The sequence below is a fragment of the Coregonus lavaretus genome (genome assembly GCF_964263955.1).
Source record: "Coregonus lavaretus genome assembly, chromosome: 36".
Taxonomy (NCBI): Eukaryota; Metazoa; Chordata; class Actinopteri; order Salmoniformes; family Salmonidae; genus Coregonus; species Coregonus lavaretus.
This window is the reverse complement of record NC_140023.1, coordinates 24,336,297-24,353,048: the sequence shown is the minus strand read 5'-3', so window position 1 is coordinate 24,353,048 and position 16,752 is coordinate 24,336,297. Positions and strand designations below refer to the sequence as shown.

Here is a 16,752-nt window from a genome sequence, read left to right as displayed (position 1 = left end):
ATAATTAGCCCAAAATAACAAAATGTCAAGCTGACCATATTTTAATGAGTACAAACAAGTATAGCTCACAAACTGAAGACATTTATTTTTACATTTTTGGGAAGATCATTGTATTGACTCCTGAGAACTTTCAGGCATAAGGGGGGTGAAATAAAATGATCTCAAAATGCCCTATTTACATGTACCAGATCCAACATGTTGATATAAAAACTAGAAGTTATGGTCTAGACTTAGGGGAGGAAAAGTGAACATTGGCATAGCATATTTTGCATTAGTTCACAAACGTACCTAGACAGAATCCAAAATGTAAACAGTACTACAATGGAGTTTAAGGCAGTAACATACAAGGCACTGAAAACGTCAGTACAATTACCGGTAGTCCTGTTACTTTTTTTTGCCAGGATTTTAATTTTCTTATCAAGAAATTGCTAATATGACAATTGATAAAAAGCTTATCCTGATCTCCCAACACATAAGCAAAAAAGCTAAATACAATCGCAGTGCTATACAAAAAGAACCAAAAGTTTTGTACATAAAAGTTTTATTAAGTTGAACTTTTCCAAAAATTTGCTCTTCTGATATCAAAATGAAAAATGTTTGTTCCACATAACATGTTTTTATTTCCACACCGAATGGGTGTTTGTGATTAAGGCTCGTTGCCATTGAGACTCTTCTGTTGTTCGGTCCTGCTCCTGCGAAGCAGGTCTATGTGCTTGGCTCTCATCCATCCATCTCGGGAAAGGGTGGTCTGTCCCAAACTTAAGGAGAGCAACCTGAGGACAAACGTTATGCGAGTTAGCGACACAAAATGACTGCTTCACTTGAGGAGCATGTTATGCTGAATTAAGACATCAGGACAAGGCTGAATAACTTTCACGTAACTTTCACACACCTTGCTACAACAAGCATCCTATGCAGGTCCTCTGCGGTGACGCGCTGGGGGTCATCTTTGCGCATGTCAACAAAGTCATCCTCAACTGCCTGTGGAAAACAGTAACAAGGCAACTGAATAAGAATCAACAAAAATAAGAAACAAAGACTCATTTCTATAGAAAATAGGAGTGGACACGGTAACCACACAGGTTTTGGAAACCTGATACCACGACAAACAAACACCTTGATTGAGCTTAACTATTCAATACTGCTTTCAGCACAGAAGCTAGGTTCATAAAGGCCAGGTTTGGAAATCAGAAAATCTAAAGTAGCATTTACCTTGGTGACCTCATCAGAGATGCTGTAGTCGAGGGTTCGGGCCACACTCAGGTACACACGGAACTTGTTAATCTGTGATGTCAACTGTGCCATGTGGATGGTAGTGAGATACTCCTCCATGTTGGGTGGGGTCACCTGAGGCTGTAGGGGTACCTGGCAGTCCGACTGTGGGATGGGAAAGATTCTATGAGAAACACAGGGGGGTGGGGGATTGCCTAATTTCCACATCGCACCATCTCCATGCAAGACACAGCTTACTAATGTTTAAAACCCGAGACTCAACATGAGATTATTTCCTGTAACGGCCCGACAAAGATTCAGACCATCTAGTCAATGGGAGATTGGCAAATATGTTGACAAGGTATTTGCAGGATGTTGTCATGTTGAGGGCTTGATTTCAAACCTCTAACGCTAGTAAGCACTGGCTCGCCTGGTGGAAACCATGCCACTGAGTTTAAGTGTGTATATAAATGTTGGGAGTTCATCCGCTCATTTCACATTCACAACACGTACTCAACATCGACAGGAAGATTTAACTTGTGACCATCTGCTCCCACAATTGTTTATGACACATTCACCCTGCCCTTCAATGTGGTGTGGCCTGATAGACAGCCCTATCTCGACACCTCTGGCCAGGATTGTCCCGGTGGCACAGCTGCAGTCATAGCAACTCCATTAGATCAACACACAGAAATAGCACACAGCGCATTCTTTAGGCCGTTTGCAACACAGTGAGGCCAACTTCTAAAGCCAGACCATAGCGCTGCTAGGGGGCTGGGGCTGACCAATGGGCAGTGAGAGGGGGCAGCATGATGACGCTGGTTGGAAACAACCCCATGGCATTTGACACGTGTCAGTCTCCTGAGAGCCTGGCTGAAACCTAACCCCTGTACGCACACGGGGACACACAGGGGCCCCTCCTACGCCCTCTGGTGTGGGCCTTGCCTCCTCTACCCTCTTTGTACTCACCGGCAGCAGTGATCGGCCCTCTGATGTGACGAGCACGTTAATATTGCAGGGGAATTCCATCTGGTGGTAGCTGAAGTCATAATCAACCTTCTGCCAAGAGATCAGGTTCCCCAGGGCAGTGATGTTCCGCACACCTATAGCACACACGGATATCTATGAACATCTTACCACAACACAAAGCTATTCGATGGATTAAATGACATTGCACTACCGCAATTGGTAAACCAAATGAATTAATGAATATAGCCTGGCTTTCGCACACAAAAGCTAGAGGCACTCCGATATCTGCTGCGCGTTTGTCACTGCAGTACAGTCCTGTAGTTCTTTCGCCCCCTGCCCAGAATCAACCCCTTGTCCCTACCCCCTATCCCCACTTGTGGAGATCTGAGAGGATAAGACAGGTATAAGCAACGTCGAAAAAATCCACCTAGCCTATCAGCGGGCAAGGTGGAGCAATTACCACATCAAATCCTCTCAGATCTACACAAGTGTCTGAGCCTAAAAGTTGTTTCTGGCCAGGGCCTCGGTTTCTTGCCCTAGTGGCTCAGGGTCAAAGCCCTAGTTCCCAGAGCCCCCTCCTCTTACCGGAGCTGTCCAGTTGACCCTGCTCCAGCTGCGTCTCATCCAGGAAGAGGGAGGTGTTCCTAGCCAGCTGCAAGGCTCCACTCACCAGCCGGTTGGCCACGTAGTCCTTCTTAGGCACCAAACGCAGGCTGTTCATGGTGTGGAGGCTCATACTGAGACGGTAAGACTACCGGGGAGAAGGAAAACCGTAACCAGTTACTTTAAATGTACATTGATAAACTGTCTGACGGTTCAAGTCTTGTAATGTATGTTGTGCGATACATGACCAAAGGTATGTGGACACCTGCTCGTCGAACATCTCATTCCAAAATCATGGGCATTAATATGGAGTTGGTCCCCCCTTTGCTGCTATAACAGCCTCCAGTCTTCTGGGAAGGCTTTCCACTAGATGTTGGAACATTGCTGCGGGGACTTGCTTCTATTCAGCCACAAGAACATTAGTGAGGTCGGGCACTGATGTTGAGCGATTAGACCTGGCTCGCAGTTGGCGTTCCAATTCATCCCAAAGGTGTTCGATGGGGTTGAGGTCAGGGCTCTGTGCAGGCCAGTCAAGTTCTTCCACACCGATCGACAAACAATTTCTGTATGGACCTCGCTTTGTGCACGGGGGCACTGTCATAATGAAACAGGAAAGAGCCTTCCCCAAACTGTTGCCACAAAGTTGGAAGCACAGAATCGTCTAGAATGTCATTGTACGCTGTAGCATTAAGATTTATCTTCACTGGAACTAAGGGGCCTAGGCCGAACCATGAAAAACAGCCCCAGACCATTATTCCTCCTCCACCAAACTTTACAGTTGCCACTATACATTGGGGAAGGTTGCGTTCTCCTGGCATCCGCCAAACCCAGATTCATCCATCGGCCGGCCAGATGGTGAAGCGTGATTCATCACTCCAGAGAACGCGTTTCCACTGCTCCTGAGTCCAATGGAGGCGAACTTTACACCCCTCCAGCTGACGCTTGGCATTGCGGATGGTGATAGTAGGCTTGTGTGTGGCTGCTCGGACATGGAAACCTATTTCATGAAGCTCCCGATCAACACTTATTGTGCTGACGTTGCTTCCAGAGGCAGTTTGGAACTCGGTATTGAGTGTTGCAACCGAGGACAGACGATTTTGACGCGCTACCCGCTTCAGCACTCGGGATCTACAAAGTATGCATTCTTTCAGTATTGTCAGACTCTAATCTAATACTGACCTTAAGTGGAAGGCTAAATTAATTTAGTCATGACAATTTAGAAACTGTGCTGCCATACTTCAGGCTAGAGTTGCATATCAGTGTTCCATACCATTTTAACCTCAATTACTAGTGGCAACCAAAAATGCTGCAGCATCACAATTCAAATCTCAAATAACAGTCAAACCAGTTTTGCTTTAATATGGACCATGATAGGACATATTAACTCACACAAGGCACCAGCTGTTGGATGATCTGATAGAGTCGCTCTGTGTATGAGTTGAGCGGACAGCCACTCAGGTTCAGGGTGAATTTACCCAAAGGCAGGACATCCCGTCTGGTATACCTGTGATGACAGAGACCCACACAATCACTATCAGGAACCACCTTCGAGCTTATTCGAATAAAGAGTTGTGGGGGTACTCACTATGCTCTACAGATATGGAGTCATAAATAGTGTAAGAAAAGATACATCATTTATCTCTGGCCCGGTTTCCCAGACCCAGATTAAGCCTAGTCCTGGATTAAAAATCATTCTCAATGGAGAATGTCCATTGAATGGTTTAGTCCAGGACTAAGCTTAAACTGGGTTTGGGAAACCATCCCTTTGTGTATGGAGTGCACACGCACACATTAGAGATGAGGTGTAGTATGAGGTACTCAGCAGCCAGTCCGTCTCCCAGAAGAACGTGAGTGAGGTAAGCAAGCAGCTCTGCCCTCACAGATGCCATCTCAACCAGGAAAGAGGATACAACTGAGAAGGTGAGACCCAAAAGTTAAAACAGAACCTCCACGGAACAGTTAAGGAACTCTATAATTTGATTTAAAAAAGCATTCAAATCAGGACCCAAATTCAGACTTTCGCATAAATAATTAATTGATGTCAGTGGGAGAATTGCACTGCCCTCAGTGAATACAAGTAAACGTATATTGTGATGTGTCCTAGTCTTACAGGCGCTTTGGTCCTCCGTGGGAGCAGAGGGCAGTAGAGGGTTGTTGTGTTGCAAGGGGCGGGCATAGAGCAAGTGGAGACGGGGCACCAGTGAAGCAGGGGGGTCGTGAGCTCTCTGTTCCTCTGGAGTCTCCATACTCTCTGTGGGGTCTAGCAGCAACGACGAGGGGTCTCTGTGTGGATACACAATGCTGTGAGCAATACGGACACACACAGACGTGCGCACACATAACCACAACAAAAATGAAATCAACCTTATTTAAAACAAACTCAAGCGCCTTACTTTTCTTCACTTAGCACAGCCAGGACTGGGTTGACTGAGAGAATCCCATAGACCTCCAGTGTGTCGTTCAGCTTGAAGCTGTCCAACTCCTCATAGACCTGTCAACAGAGCACCTGGTGAGTGACAGAGTCAATGGGATCTTTGGAATCACTTGAATATTCTGACACGGAAATATGCTAGTCCCTTGATACAGCTTAGTTACAGAACCCAGGCAAGACAGCAAAATATTATATAATTCTTGGAAAGGAAGCAATCACTGGACAGTCTGGGCCTAAAATCACAGGATGATTTTGTTAGTTTTACCTTCACTAGACAGGCTGGCCCCCTCTCCCCAGGCAGTGGAAAGTTGAGGTCCAGATGGGAGGAACAGTCTGAGGGGGCCGTCGTCTGGCTGGAGGGGGCTTCAGTCTCCTGCCGCTTGGAGTCCCCGTTGCCATGGGGCTCTATAAATAGAAGAGAGAACAGTTGGTACAGTGGTTCCTCAATTAAACGTTTCGAGCTTATGCGGCGACACTGTGGTAGATGGTGGTAAATTGCATCATTCCGTCATGGCGCCACACTATCACAAGGGGGAGTTACGCTTTTGGCTTCTCTCCCTCCAAAAACAGACAAAGAATTCTAAGAGAACAAACTGGCTTTATTTACCACAGTGTGGAAAGACTGATAGCCCCTCTATATAAAAGTGAGTTTCTGAAACATGGAGTCCTTCTTTGCTTATGAGAAGAAGAAACCGAAGAGTCCAGCGAGGATACGGACAGAAAAAGGTTGCTCATATTCTCAAGACCTGAGCTATTTAAATTTGTTTTATTTATGAAATGTACTAGTTTATTTAGACCATTTTTAATGTATTCGCTTAGGCTTGGCCTATTTAGTAGGCTATTTTGGGGCATAAAGCTATATTTGTCAGCATAAAGCTGAGTGACTCACTCATTTGTGGCTTTGGATCAAAATAAATAAGTACGACATTCTTTCCTATAGAGTCTAATAAAAAAATGTTTTGACCAAGTTCATCTGCTCATGTGTGTGTTCAATTATTTGTGACATTACATTTTAGTCATTTAGCAGACGCTCTTATCCAGAGCGACTTACAGTTAGTGAGTGCATACATTATTTTTTTATTTTTCATACCCCCCGTGGGTTATGGTTACAATGAAGAATGTAAACGAAATAAATCAAATAAATCCTATTCAGAATTAATAATTAGATTTGTGTTGGGAGCGGTAATTCCACCCCCCAAAATTTGTGCACTACTTTTATTTTTTTTTGCATTACAAAACATACAAACCACATCATCACATAATGATCGACTACATCACACCTGCTCAACTCCACATTCTCAAATCACCATCACTCGGCCTCAAACTGCACCATTTTGTTTCTCTCCATTGCCCACACACTTTCAACATTTAGATAAAGCATCTGACCTTTCCATTGTGTTAATGATGGAATATCGGTTGATTTCCAGTTAAATATACGGTTTTTTCAAGATGATTGACAAGAAAAGTATTATCCAACCCATCGGGTATTTCACTGCATGCACCTTCATATGCCATGTCTTGAAATATGCTGACAGACGGATTAAAAGTACATTTCCATTGTAATACTTCTGACAGCCAACTTTCTAGCTCCGCCCATAACGTTTAGACTTTATAACATTGCCAGAAGGCATGGATTATTTTAACCTAATGAAAAACTAACCTGTCTAATTTAATTTACTGCGGGCCTAAGACCTATGGGTTTAACCTTCTGAATGATTATATTCAAGAAAAAAAGCTGACTTCTTAGTTCCGAGAGTCAATCCGTTACCCAACAAAATAACATACATTGATTTAGCCTAATTGTTTTTATGACTACAGACAGTAGGCTGTTATTCCTCTTTCCCTGCATTAATTCATTTGTCTGCATGTCTATTCAACATTTGGCTAAACAGAAACAATGCCTTGAAACAACAATATATTTGTATTTTCACAATGCGGCACATTGACAATTCAAATCGCTTTGAAAGAGCCTTCTAATATAGCTACTAAAACAATAACTTCAAAAATAGTCCATTCATCACTCAGATTTCTTCAAATCCTTCCTGCTGTGCAGGAAAAGGACGTCATCCAACGTGCCTGGTCGCAGGCTCGCTTCTCTCGGACACCACAAATCCATCTGTAGGTGACACTTTATCCGTTGGAACCACATAATTATCAAGTGAAAAGTAGGCTGTTTGCTTGCCTCCAAGGTGAGTGTGGCCTCTGATGCGATAGAGGAAATCAACAAGATCCATAAGTATTCTTTCACAATAGCTGGCCTTATGAGTGGCTCTCCACCAGCACCCACTTTTGGTTTATGTAATGGACTGTAAGGCACAAGTATCCTATTTTTTGAAAATCGGAATCCACAGGTCAAGTGTAATTGCGCCATTGTCTCTCAACTCTTGGACCATCCGCCAGCTGATTTTTTTGCCCGATGCAGGACTCTAGCGCAAGAGGAGAGACTCTTGGACAGAAACATTCCCACCTCCATTAATTTACAAAGGGTTAGTCTAATAGCTCGGCTAGGTGTGAAAAATCCCCCAATTTGTGCCACAGTTTAGGATACAGATAACTGACTGACCTATTGTAACGTGCAGCCTAATGGCCAAAAAAGGCAAACTTGAAATGTTTTCTAGGCTTAAGTCCTCTAAAGTTGTACATTTCTAACGCAATATCACAGACCAGATTTTCCCTAATGAAAAATACATCAACCCCTAAAAATATCAATTTATTATAATCCACATAATAATTCAAACGAAATGAGCTGTAGCGAGCGAGAGACTGGGTATGCTAAAGATGATCAGAAATAATGTGTCTTTAACCCTGCTTTATAGTATAACTTATTTTGAATGAAAGCTACAAATGAGTGAGTCACTTAGTCCTATGCTGAAAAATATAGCAGTCCACGGTTCTGAAACAATCTTCAGTGCGCCATTGAATTGGAGCCTTTCCTCATTTGTTACCATGTGTATAATAGTGAATTTGACGAAAAAGTAAACTCCAACTTAATTAGGTCTATAATCAACAGCCTAACTGTTAAATGTGCCTGGATTTATAAATCATCTATATATCTACAGAAATAAGACAGATCCTGCTTCTGTTGCCCGTTTGAGTGTTTGTTTAATAGCCTACTGATTCCGTGAGCACCAAGCCTCACGCAACTGCAAAATGTTGGATAAAGCAATTTCACAAATTCGGCTGTTTTTAACCTTTGCTATAATAAAGGCTGTTTTTTGTTGTTGTAATCTAATGCCACCTGTTTGTCATATAATATGCAAGCAGCTCTCGCTCCTCAACCCTCTTTCTTGTTATTACAATTATTATGATCATCAATATAATAAGTAATGTCATTATTTGAGTCTTAATACCATAACTTGCTATGTGTGAAGCCTCTCCAGTCATAAGAGATCCACCTAGTCAACAGATATTTAGGAGACCTCATTTGCTGTCCTAACAGTTAAGAGTTACCTGCATGTGCATTGATTATGGAAAAAGGTAGTGAGTCAGTGGTTCCTCCGCCATAGACAGACAATTGCTTTGGAGTTGTTAAAATAACGTTTTTATGTTTCTATATGATCAACCCATAAATAATCTAGACCTACATGCAACAGTATCTCTTGAGCTTTTGACAATTAATTTACATGAGGCCTAATTCACATGATATGCCCGGAAATACTAAACCACTAGGCTAATAAATAATCACATTTTCCTTTCGATAATTTCATTTACTTAAATGTTACTTCAAGTTATCAATTTGGAGCGCATGCAAAAGCGATTTAGAGTTGTTGAACGGGAGTGACGAGTGTGTTGATAACTGTAATACACTGCTAAAAAAAATCAAGGGAACACTAAAATAACACATCCTAGATCTGAATGAATGAAAATCTTATTAAATACTTTTGTCTTTACATAGTTGAATGTGCTGACAACAAAATCACACAAAAATTATCAATGGAAATCAAATTGATCAACCCATGGAGGTCTGGATTTGGAGTCACCCTCAAAATTAAAGTGGAAAACCACACTACAGGCTGATCCAACTTTGATGTAATGTCCTTAAAACAAGTCAAAATGAGGCTCAGTAGTGTGTGTGGCCTCCACGTGCCTGTATGACCTCCCTACAACGCCTGGGCATGCTCCTGATGAGGTGGTGGATGGTCTCCTGAGGGATCTCCTCCCAGACCTGGACTAAAGCATCCGCCAACTCCTGGACAGTCTGTGGTGCAACGTGGCGTTGGTGGATGGAGTGAGACATGTCGTCCCAGATGTGCTCAATTGGATTCAGGTCTGGGGAACGGGCGGGCCAGTCCATAGCATCAATGCCTTCCTCTTGCAGGAATTGCTGACACACTCCAGCCACATGAGGTCTAGCATTGTCTTGCATTAGGAGGAACCCAGGGGGGTCTGAGGATCTCATCTCGGTACCTAATGGCAGTCAGGCTACCTCTGGCGAGCACATGGAGGGCTGTGCGGCCCCCCAAAGAAATGCCACCCCACACCATGACTGACCCACCGCCAAACCGGTCATGCTAGAGGATGTTGCAGGCAGCAGAATGTTCTCCACGGCATCTCCAGACTGTCACATGTGCTCAGTGTGAACTTGCTTTCATCTGTGAATAGTACAGGGCGCCAGTGGCGAATTTGCCAATCTTGGTGTTCTCTGGCAAATGCCAAACGTCCTGCACGTTGTTGGGCTGTAAGCACAACCCCCACCTGTGGACGTCGGGCCCTCATACCACCCTCATGGAGTCTGTTTCTGACCGTTTGAGCAGACACATGCACATTTGTGGCCTGCTGGAGGTCATTTTGCAGGGCTCTGGCAGTGCTCCTCCTGCTCCTCCTTGCACAAAGGCGGAGGTAGCAGTCCTGCTGCTGGGTTGTTGCCCTCCTACGGCCTCCTCCACGTCTCCTGATGTACTGGCCTTTCTCCTGGTAGCGCCTCCATGCTCTGGACACTACGCTGACAGACACAGCAAACCTTCTTGTCACAGCTCACATTGATGTGCCATCCTGGATGAGCTGCACTACCTGAGCCACTTGTGTGGGTTGTAGACTCCGTCTCATGCTACCACTAGAGTGAAAGCACCGCCAGCATTCAAAAGTGACATCAGCCAGGAAGCATAGGAACTGAGAAGTGGTCTGTGGTCACCACCTGCAAAACCAGTCCTTTATTGGGGGGTGTCTTGCTAATTGCCTATAATTTCCACCTGTTGTCTATTCCATTTGCACAACAGCATGTGAAATGTATTGTCAATCAGTGTTGCTTCCTAAGTGGACAGTTCGATTTCACAGAAGTCTGATTGACTTGGAGTTACATTGTGTTGTTTAAGTGTTCCCTTTATTTTTTTGAGCAGTGTATTATCAAAATTCCTTTCAACCGGCATGATGCTGTATGATTCAGTGCATTGTCTATCACATCACTCAAAATACCAGAATTTGTTAAATAATGTTATGCATGCCAACATAAGGCAATAATTAAAGAGCATGCTGTAGAGTTCACAGCTGGCGATGCCTCAACTGCGGGCCAGGTGTGAATCGTTCGGTGGCCTAACCTATTATTGGAATACAAAATAAGCCATCTATCAGCAGGACAAGAGACTTGCTGAGTTGATTTCTATTTTTAGGGACTTGAAATTGATGTTTTAGGTATAGTCAGGCCTGGAATTTCATGATTTTACTTCAATAGGTGCCCAATCTGCCAGCGCACAAAGGCAATTAACCAAAGTAGCCAATCAAATTGATTTGAAAACCGGAAAACAGTAGCTATTCTTTTAAGAAACACATAAGTCTTTGTAAATGTACATTGTCCTGTTGGAAGGTGAACCTTCACCCCAGTCTGAGGTCCTGAGCAGGTTTTCATCAAGGATCTCTCTGTACTTTTCTCAGTTCATCTTACCCTCGATCCTGACTAGTCTCCCAGTCCCTGCCGCTGAAAAACATCAGACCAGAGAATCTTGTTTGTCATGGTCAGAGTCCTTTAGGTGCCTTTTGGCAAACTCCATGCGGGCTGTCATGTGCCTTTTACTGAGAGTGGCTTCCATCTGGCCACTCTACCATAAAGGCCTGATTGGTGGAGTGCTGCAGAGGTGGTTGTAAAAATAAAAAAATAAACGGTGGTTGTCCTTCTAGAAGGTTCTCCCATCTCCACAGAGGCACTCTGGAGCTCTGTCAGAGTGACCATCGGGTTCTTGGTCACCTCCCTGACCAAGGCCCTTCTCCCCCAATTGCTCAGGTTGGCCAGGCGGCCAGCTATAGGAAGAGTCTTGGCGGTTCCAAACTTCTCCCATTTAAGAATGATGGAGGACCTTGTGTTCTTGGAGACCTTCAATGCTGCAGAAATATTTTGGTACCCTTCCCCAGATCTGTGCCTCGACACAATCCTGTCTCGGAGCGCTACGGACAATTCCTTCGACCTCATGGCTTGGTTTTTGCACTTGAGCTCAATTTCAAGTCTCATAGCAAAGGGTCTGAATACTTATGTAAATAAGGTATTTCTGTTTTTTATTTGTAATTAATTTACAAACATTTCTCAAAACATGTTGTCGCTTTGTCATTATGGGTTAGTGTGTAGATGAATGAGGAAATGTTATATTTCATCCATTTAGAATACGGCTGTAACGTAACAATGTGGAAAAAGTCAAGGGGTCTGAATACTTTCCAAATACACTGTGGAAAGTATTCAGACCCCTTGAATCTTCCACATTTTGTTACGTTACGCGCTCCTTTGCATCGGTCTGTCTTCACTTGTAGCCTACTTCGAAGCTTCAATGCCTGTGAGGACCCGATCACGTGATGGGCTAATAAGAATTAAGATATCTGGCAATTGGCAGCAGAGAGAAGGAAATGTATTATTGAAAAAATTCTGACCATTTGGAACAACAAATACAATAATAGTACAACCAAGATTAAAAACATTTGCATGCATTCATGATTGCAATTGCTTTAGTCAACATGCAGTTCATTTACTGTTTAATTATTCAAGGCTCCCTTTGTAACTTATTTTTATAACTAAAATGCTTGAATGAAATTATCAGACCAAAAGATGACCTGACAAGACTAAAGTCTGACATTTCTAACTCAATATCACAGACCTGATTTGCCCTGACGAAAATACATCGAACCCCTACAAAAAAACAACCTTACAATAGGTAATGATGTACAGTGAGGGAAAAAAGTTTTGATCCCCTGCTGATTTTGTACGTTTGCCCACTGACAAAGACATGATCAGTCTATAATTTTAATGGTAGGTTTATTTGAACAGTGAGAGACAGAATAACAACAACAAAAATCCAGAAAAACGCATGTCAAAAATGTTATAAATTGATTTGCATTTTAATGAGGGAAATAAGTATTTGACCCCTCTGCAAAACATGACTTAGTACTTGGTGGCAAAACCCTTGTTGGCATTCACAGAGGTCAGACGTTTCTTGTAGTTGGCCACCAGGTTTGCACACATCTCAGGAGGGATTTTGTCCCACTCCTCTTTGCAGATCTTCTCCAAGTCATTATGGTTGAGCCTGACGTTTGGCAACTCGAACCTTCAGCTCCCGCCACAGATTTTCTATGGGATTAAGGTCTGGAGACTGGCTAGGCCACTCCAGGACCTTAATGTGCTTCTTCTTGAGCCACTCCTTTGTTGCCTTGGCCGTGTGTTTTGGGTCATTGTCATGCTGGAATACCCATCCACGACCCATTTTCAAATGCCCTGGCTGAGGGAAGGAGGTTCTCACCCAAGATTTGACGGTACATGGCCCAGTCCATCATCCCTTTGATGCGGTGAAGTTGTCCTGTCCCCTTAGCAGAAAAACACCTCCAAAGCATAATGTTTCCACCTCCATGTTTGACGGTGGGGATGGTGTTCTTGGGGTCATAGGCAGCATTCCTCCTCCTCCAAACACGGCGAGTTGAGTTGATGCCAAAGAGCTCGATTTTGGTCTCATCTGACCACAATACTTTCACCCAGTACTCCTCTGAGTCATTCAGATGTTCATTGGCAAACTTCAGACGGGCCTGTATATGTGCTTTCTTGAGCAGGGGGACCTTGGGGGTGCTGCAGGATTTCAGTCCTTCACGGCGTAGTGTGTTACCAATTGTTTCCTTGGTGACTATGGTCCCAGCTGCCTTGAGATCATTGACAAGATCCTCCCGTGTAGTTCTGGGCTGATTCCTCACCGTTCTCATGATCATTGCAACTCCACGAGGTGAGAACTTGCATGGAGCCCCAGGCCGAGGGAGATTGACAGTTATTTTGTGTTTCTTCCATTTGCGAATAATCGCACCAACTGTTGTCACCTTCTCACCAAGCTGCTTGGCGATGGTCTTGTAGCCCATTCCAGCCTTGTGTAGGTCTACAATCTTGTCCCTGACATCCTTGGAGAGCTCTTTGGTCTTGGCCATGGTGGAGAGTTTGGAATCTGATTGATTGATTGCTTCTGTGGACAGGTGTCTTTTATACAGGTAACAAACTGAGATTAGGAGCACTCCCTTTAAGTGTGCTCCTAATCTCAGCTCGTTACCTGTATAAAAGACACCTGGGAGCCAGAAATCTTTCTGATTGAGAGGGGGTCAAATACTTATTTCCCTCATTAAAATGCAAATCAATTTATAACATTTTTGACATGCGTTTTTCTGGATTTCTTTGTTGTTATTCTGTCTCTCACTGTTCAAATAAACCTAACATTAAAATTATAGACTGATCATTTCTTTGTCAGTGGGCAAACGTACAAAATCAGCAGGGGATCAAATACTTTTTCCCCCCTCACTGTATATACACTGTTTATCCAATAGAAAGAAGCATACAGTATTTGTTCATCAACATCTTTGTGTTTTTGTTAATAAAATAATGATAAAAAAGACTAGATGAAGAAGATGTGCTCAAAGATGCCCTCTGGTGTTTGAAATGAGTATTAATGGCAAGCGCCGCGACTCACTGAAGCAGTTTTTTTTTTTTTGTCATTTAGCAGACGCTCTTATCCAGAGCGACTTACAGTTCGTGAGTGCATACATTATTTTGATTTTTTTCATACTGGCCCACCGTGGGAATTGAACCCACAACCCTGCTCTACCAACTGAGCTACAGGAGGCCAGACTCTACTGTGGTATGATGCAACTTTTAAAATGAGGAACCACTGTAGTAGTCAAAACTGTGGCTTCAACCTGGCTGAACCAGCCAGGGTCGTGTTCACTAGGCATGAAACTAAAAGAAAACTGTCCAAACTGGGGAGGTACTATCTGAATGCATGTCGTTTTTAAAAGGTTTTGCTACAATGTGCCCTAATGAACATGACTCAGAACTGCTTTACTTGGATGCATGTTTAAGGAGTGTGTACCCACCTGCGTGTGGTTCTCTCTGCTTCTGGGGTTGTGTGTCCATGTCGTCGTCCTCTTCGTAGCTGCGCTTCTGTCTGCTTGGGACATAGGAGGTGGATGGGACAACTCTGGCCTGACTAGAACAGCCATAGCTGTGTGGCAGAGTTAAGAACAACTCCATAGCTTGAGACAGCTACTTAGGCAAACCCCTTCACAAATAGTGAGCAAAATTCGGACTCAATTCAACAAACAATTAATATGGATAATCACAGAGCGTACTGCATAATCATATTCATAGACTCAAAGCCAAATTTTGACCAAAAAGGCAGATGATAAGTCCCTCATCTTTTGGCAAATAGCCAAATACAAATGCTTTGTTGAATATATACCACAGCAGAAAGAAAGGATATCTCTTTAGCCCAAGGGCTCTCTCCTGGAATAGGGACACAATAGAAGGTCTGTCTCTCGGCAGTCACAGTGTTTCTGGAGTTCAAATCCACCTGAAGATGACGAACACAGGTAATCAAGAGTAGTCATGTGAATTTGAATCTTAAAACACTGCCACTCCAGGGCTCAAACTACATCTACATTGTAGACACCACTTGCTTCCATGCAAAGGCCTAATACATTAGCTACACATCTTTGAAACTATGGCTACTGCTGAGCTTAGACAATGTTACATTTACATTTTAGTCATTTAGCAGACGCTCTTATCCAGAGCGACTTACCGTTAGTGAGCGCATACATTTTTCATACTGGCCCCCCGTGGGAAACGAACCCACAACCCTGGCGTTGCAAGCGCCATGCTCTACCAACTGAGCTACAGGGGACCCTGTTAGAGAGATGAGCTTACCCCACATTCTGTGACATCTTTGTACTTCCCACATCTCAAAACCTGAGAATTGTCAGACAGACAACAAATGACTGGAGGAAGAGAACAAGATCGGAAAAGCTTTTTCCTATTGACCATATACTTCCAACAATTACAGTAAATTGACTATGCACTTTCAACAAGTATATTGACTATGAACTATCTACAAAACGAAAACTGATTGTTTTCACAGGGCTAGGTGAAATACATCTTGAACATCCTATAATTTCTCTGAGTCTCAGCAAATGTCTAGACAGATAACACTGACAGCAGGTGTCTGTGTAATATAGGGCATTATGCAGCTACTGAACCAAAGCAATGGAAGAGTGAAAGGTCTTACATTGGCCTTGGTTGAGGGGTCCACAGTCTCATACACTCCCATGTAGAACTCTGGATCAAACATGTCTTGGACCAAACAACGGAATTTCACAAGGCTGTTGGGCTTTAAGTAGTGCAGGGGCACATCGTTTAGCGAAGGAACCTGAAATGAAAACAAACATGCTTAGAAATTATGTACAAAAGAAGGGTGTGCTGGATTCTATATTCAGCTTAGTGTGCTGCTACTTCACAGAGACCAATGTTAGTCAAATGAGAATAAATAGCATTCTTCAGTCCATACCCAGCTCTGAGCCTCTTTTTCTTTCAGCTGCCCTTTGAAGTATTCCAACACTTTTGCTTCCCATTCTGGGTTAGAGTTGCTCTGGGCTGCAGGACAACAGAAGAGCCAGACAAACCACATCCGCATTATGCATGCTAATCAGCAGAAAGTCACAACACCGTGTAAAGGGGAGACGTAAACATGTGTATTGACCAATCATAAGAAACAACAGTAACTATTATAATACAAAAGAGAAATTCCACTAAATATGAATTAACTCCGAATCAACCAATGTTTATTAGCTAACGTTAGCAAGTGGTATTTGGAAAATTAAAACAAAACCACACTTATAGCAGTTCCATGTTAGCTAACGTTAGTACGTTATTCCAGTCTCATCAGCTTGTTTAATCTGATAAGCCCATCTGTATTGATCCATTTATCTGCAAATCAGCTGTTTTCAAACTCGTAACTAGTTCGCTAACAGTGGCGGGCATCGGCTAGCTAGCTAGCTAAGTTCCTGAACCAGCATGGTATCGCTAGCAGCACCTCTTTCACCGCATTTGTCTTCTTACCAAACATCGTTTCGATAACGCCCAATGGGTTGTTTATCCAATCGTGAGATGAAGGCATTGTTTACCAGTAAATCTTTTGGAGGGCAGATAAAACAAATTACAGAAAATATCAATAATTATTCCTCAATAACTTTATCACTCTCTCTCCGGGAGCACAACTCAGTCCGTGTTCACACTGGCGGGAAAATTGCGTCACTAGAAATTA

The 16,752-nt window shown here is 43.3% G+C and overlaps 1 protein-coding gene across 1 annotated transcript; it reads right to left on the bottom strand.

Moving 5' to 3' along the window:
* Positions 1-59: 59 nt before the first annotated feature.
* On the bottom strand, positions 60-16,724 carry mcmbp (minichromosome maintenance complex binding protein). The gene is made up of 16 exons (XM_084153345.1): positions 16,548-16,724; positions 15,997-16,082; positions 15,718-15,858; positions 15,360-15,401; positions 14,917-15,006; positions 14,531-14,660; positions 5,481-5,620; positions 5,178-5,275; positions 4,895-5,067; positions 4,573-4,696; positions 4,174-4,288; positions 2,767-2,932; positions 2,182-2,315; positions 1,213-1,377; positions 893-981; positions 60-773 (listed from the first exon to the last, which is right to left on the bottom strand). Exons 1-16 carry the CDS (start codon positions 16,603-16,605, stop codon positions 647-649), a joined length of 1,878 nt encoding a protein of 625 aa, XP_084009471.1. The 5' UTR covers positions 16,606-16,724; the 3' UTR covers positions 60-646.
* Positions 16,725-16,752: the final 28 nt, after the last annotated feature.

Coding starts and splice junctions, on each gene's coding strand:
- mcmbp (XM_084153345.1), bottom strand. CDS start 16,605: ATGCCTTCATCTCACGATTGGATAAACAACCCATTGGGCGTTATCGAA. Junction 15,007..15,359: donor AAGATGTCACAGAATGTGGG/GTAAGCTCATCT, acceptor CGTCATCTTCAG/GTGGATTTGAACTCCAGAAA. Junction 982..1,212: donor TCTCTGATGAGGTCACCAAG/GTAAATGCTACT, acceptor TGTTTTCCACAG/GCAGTTGAGGATGACTTTGT.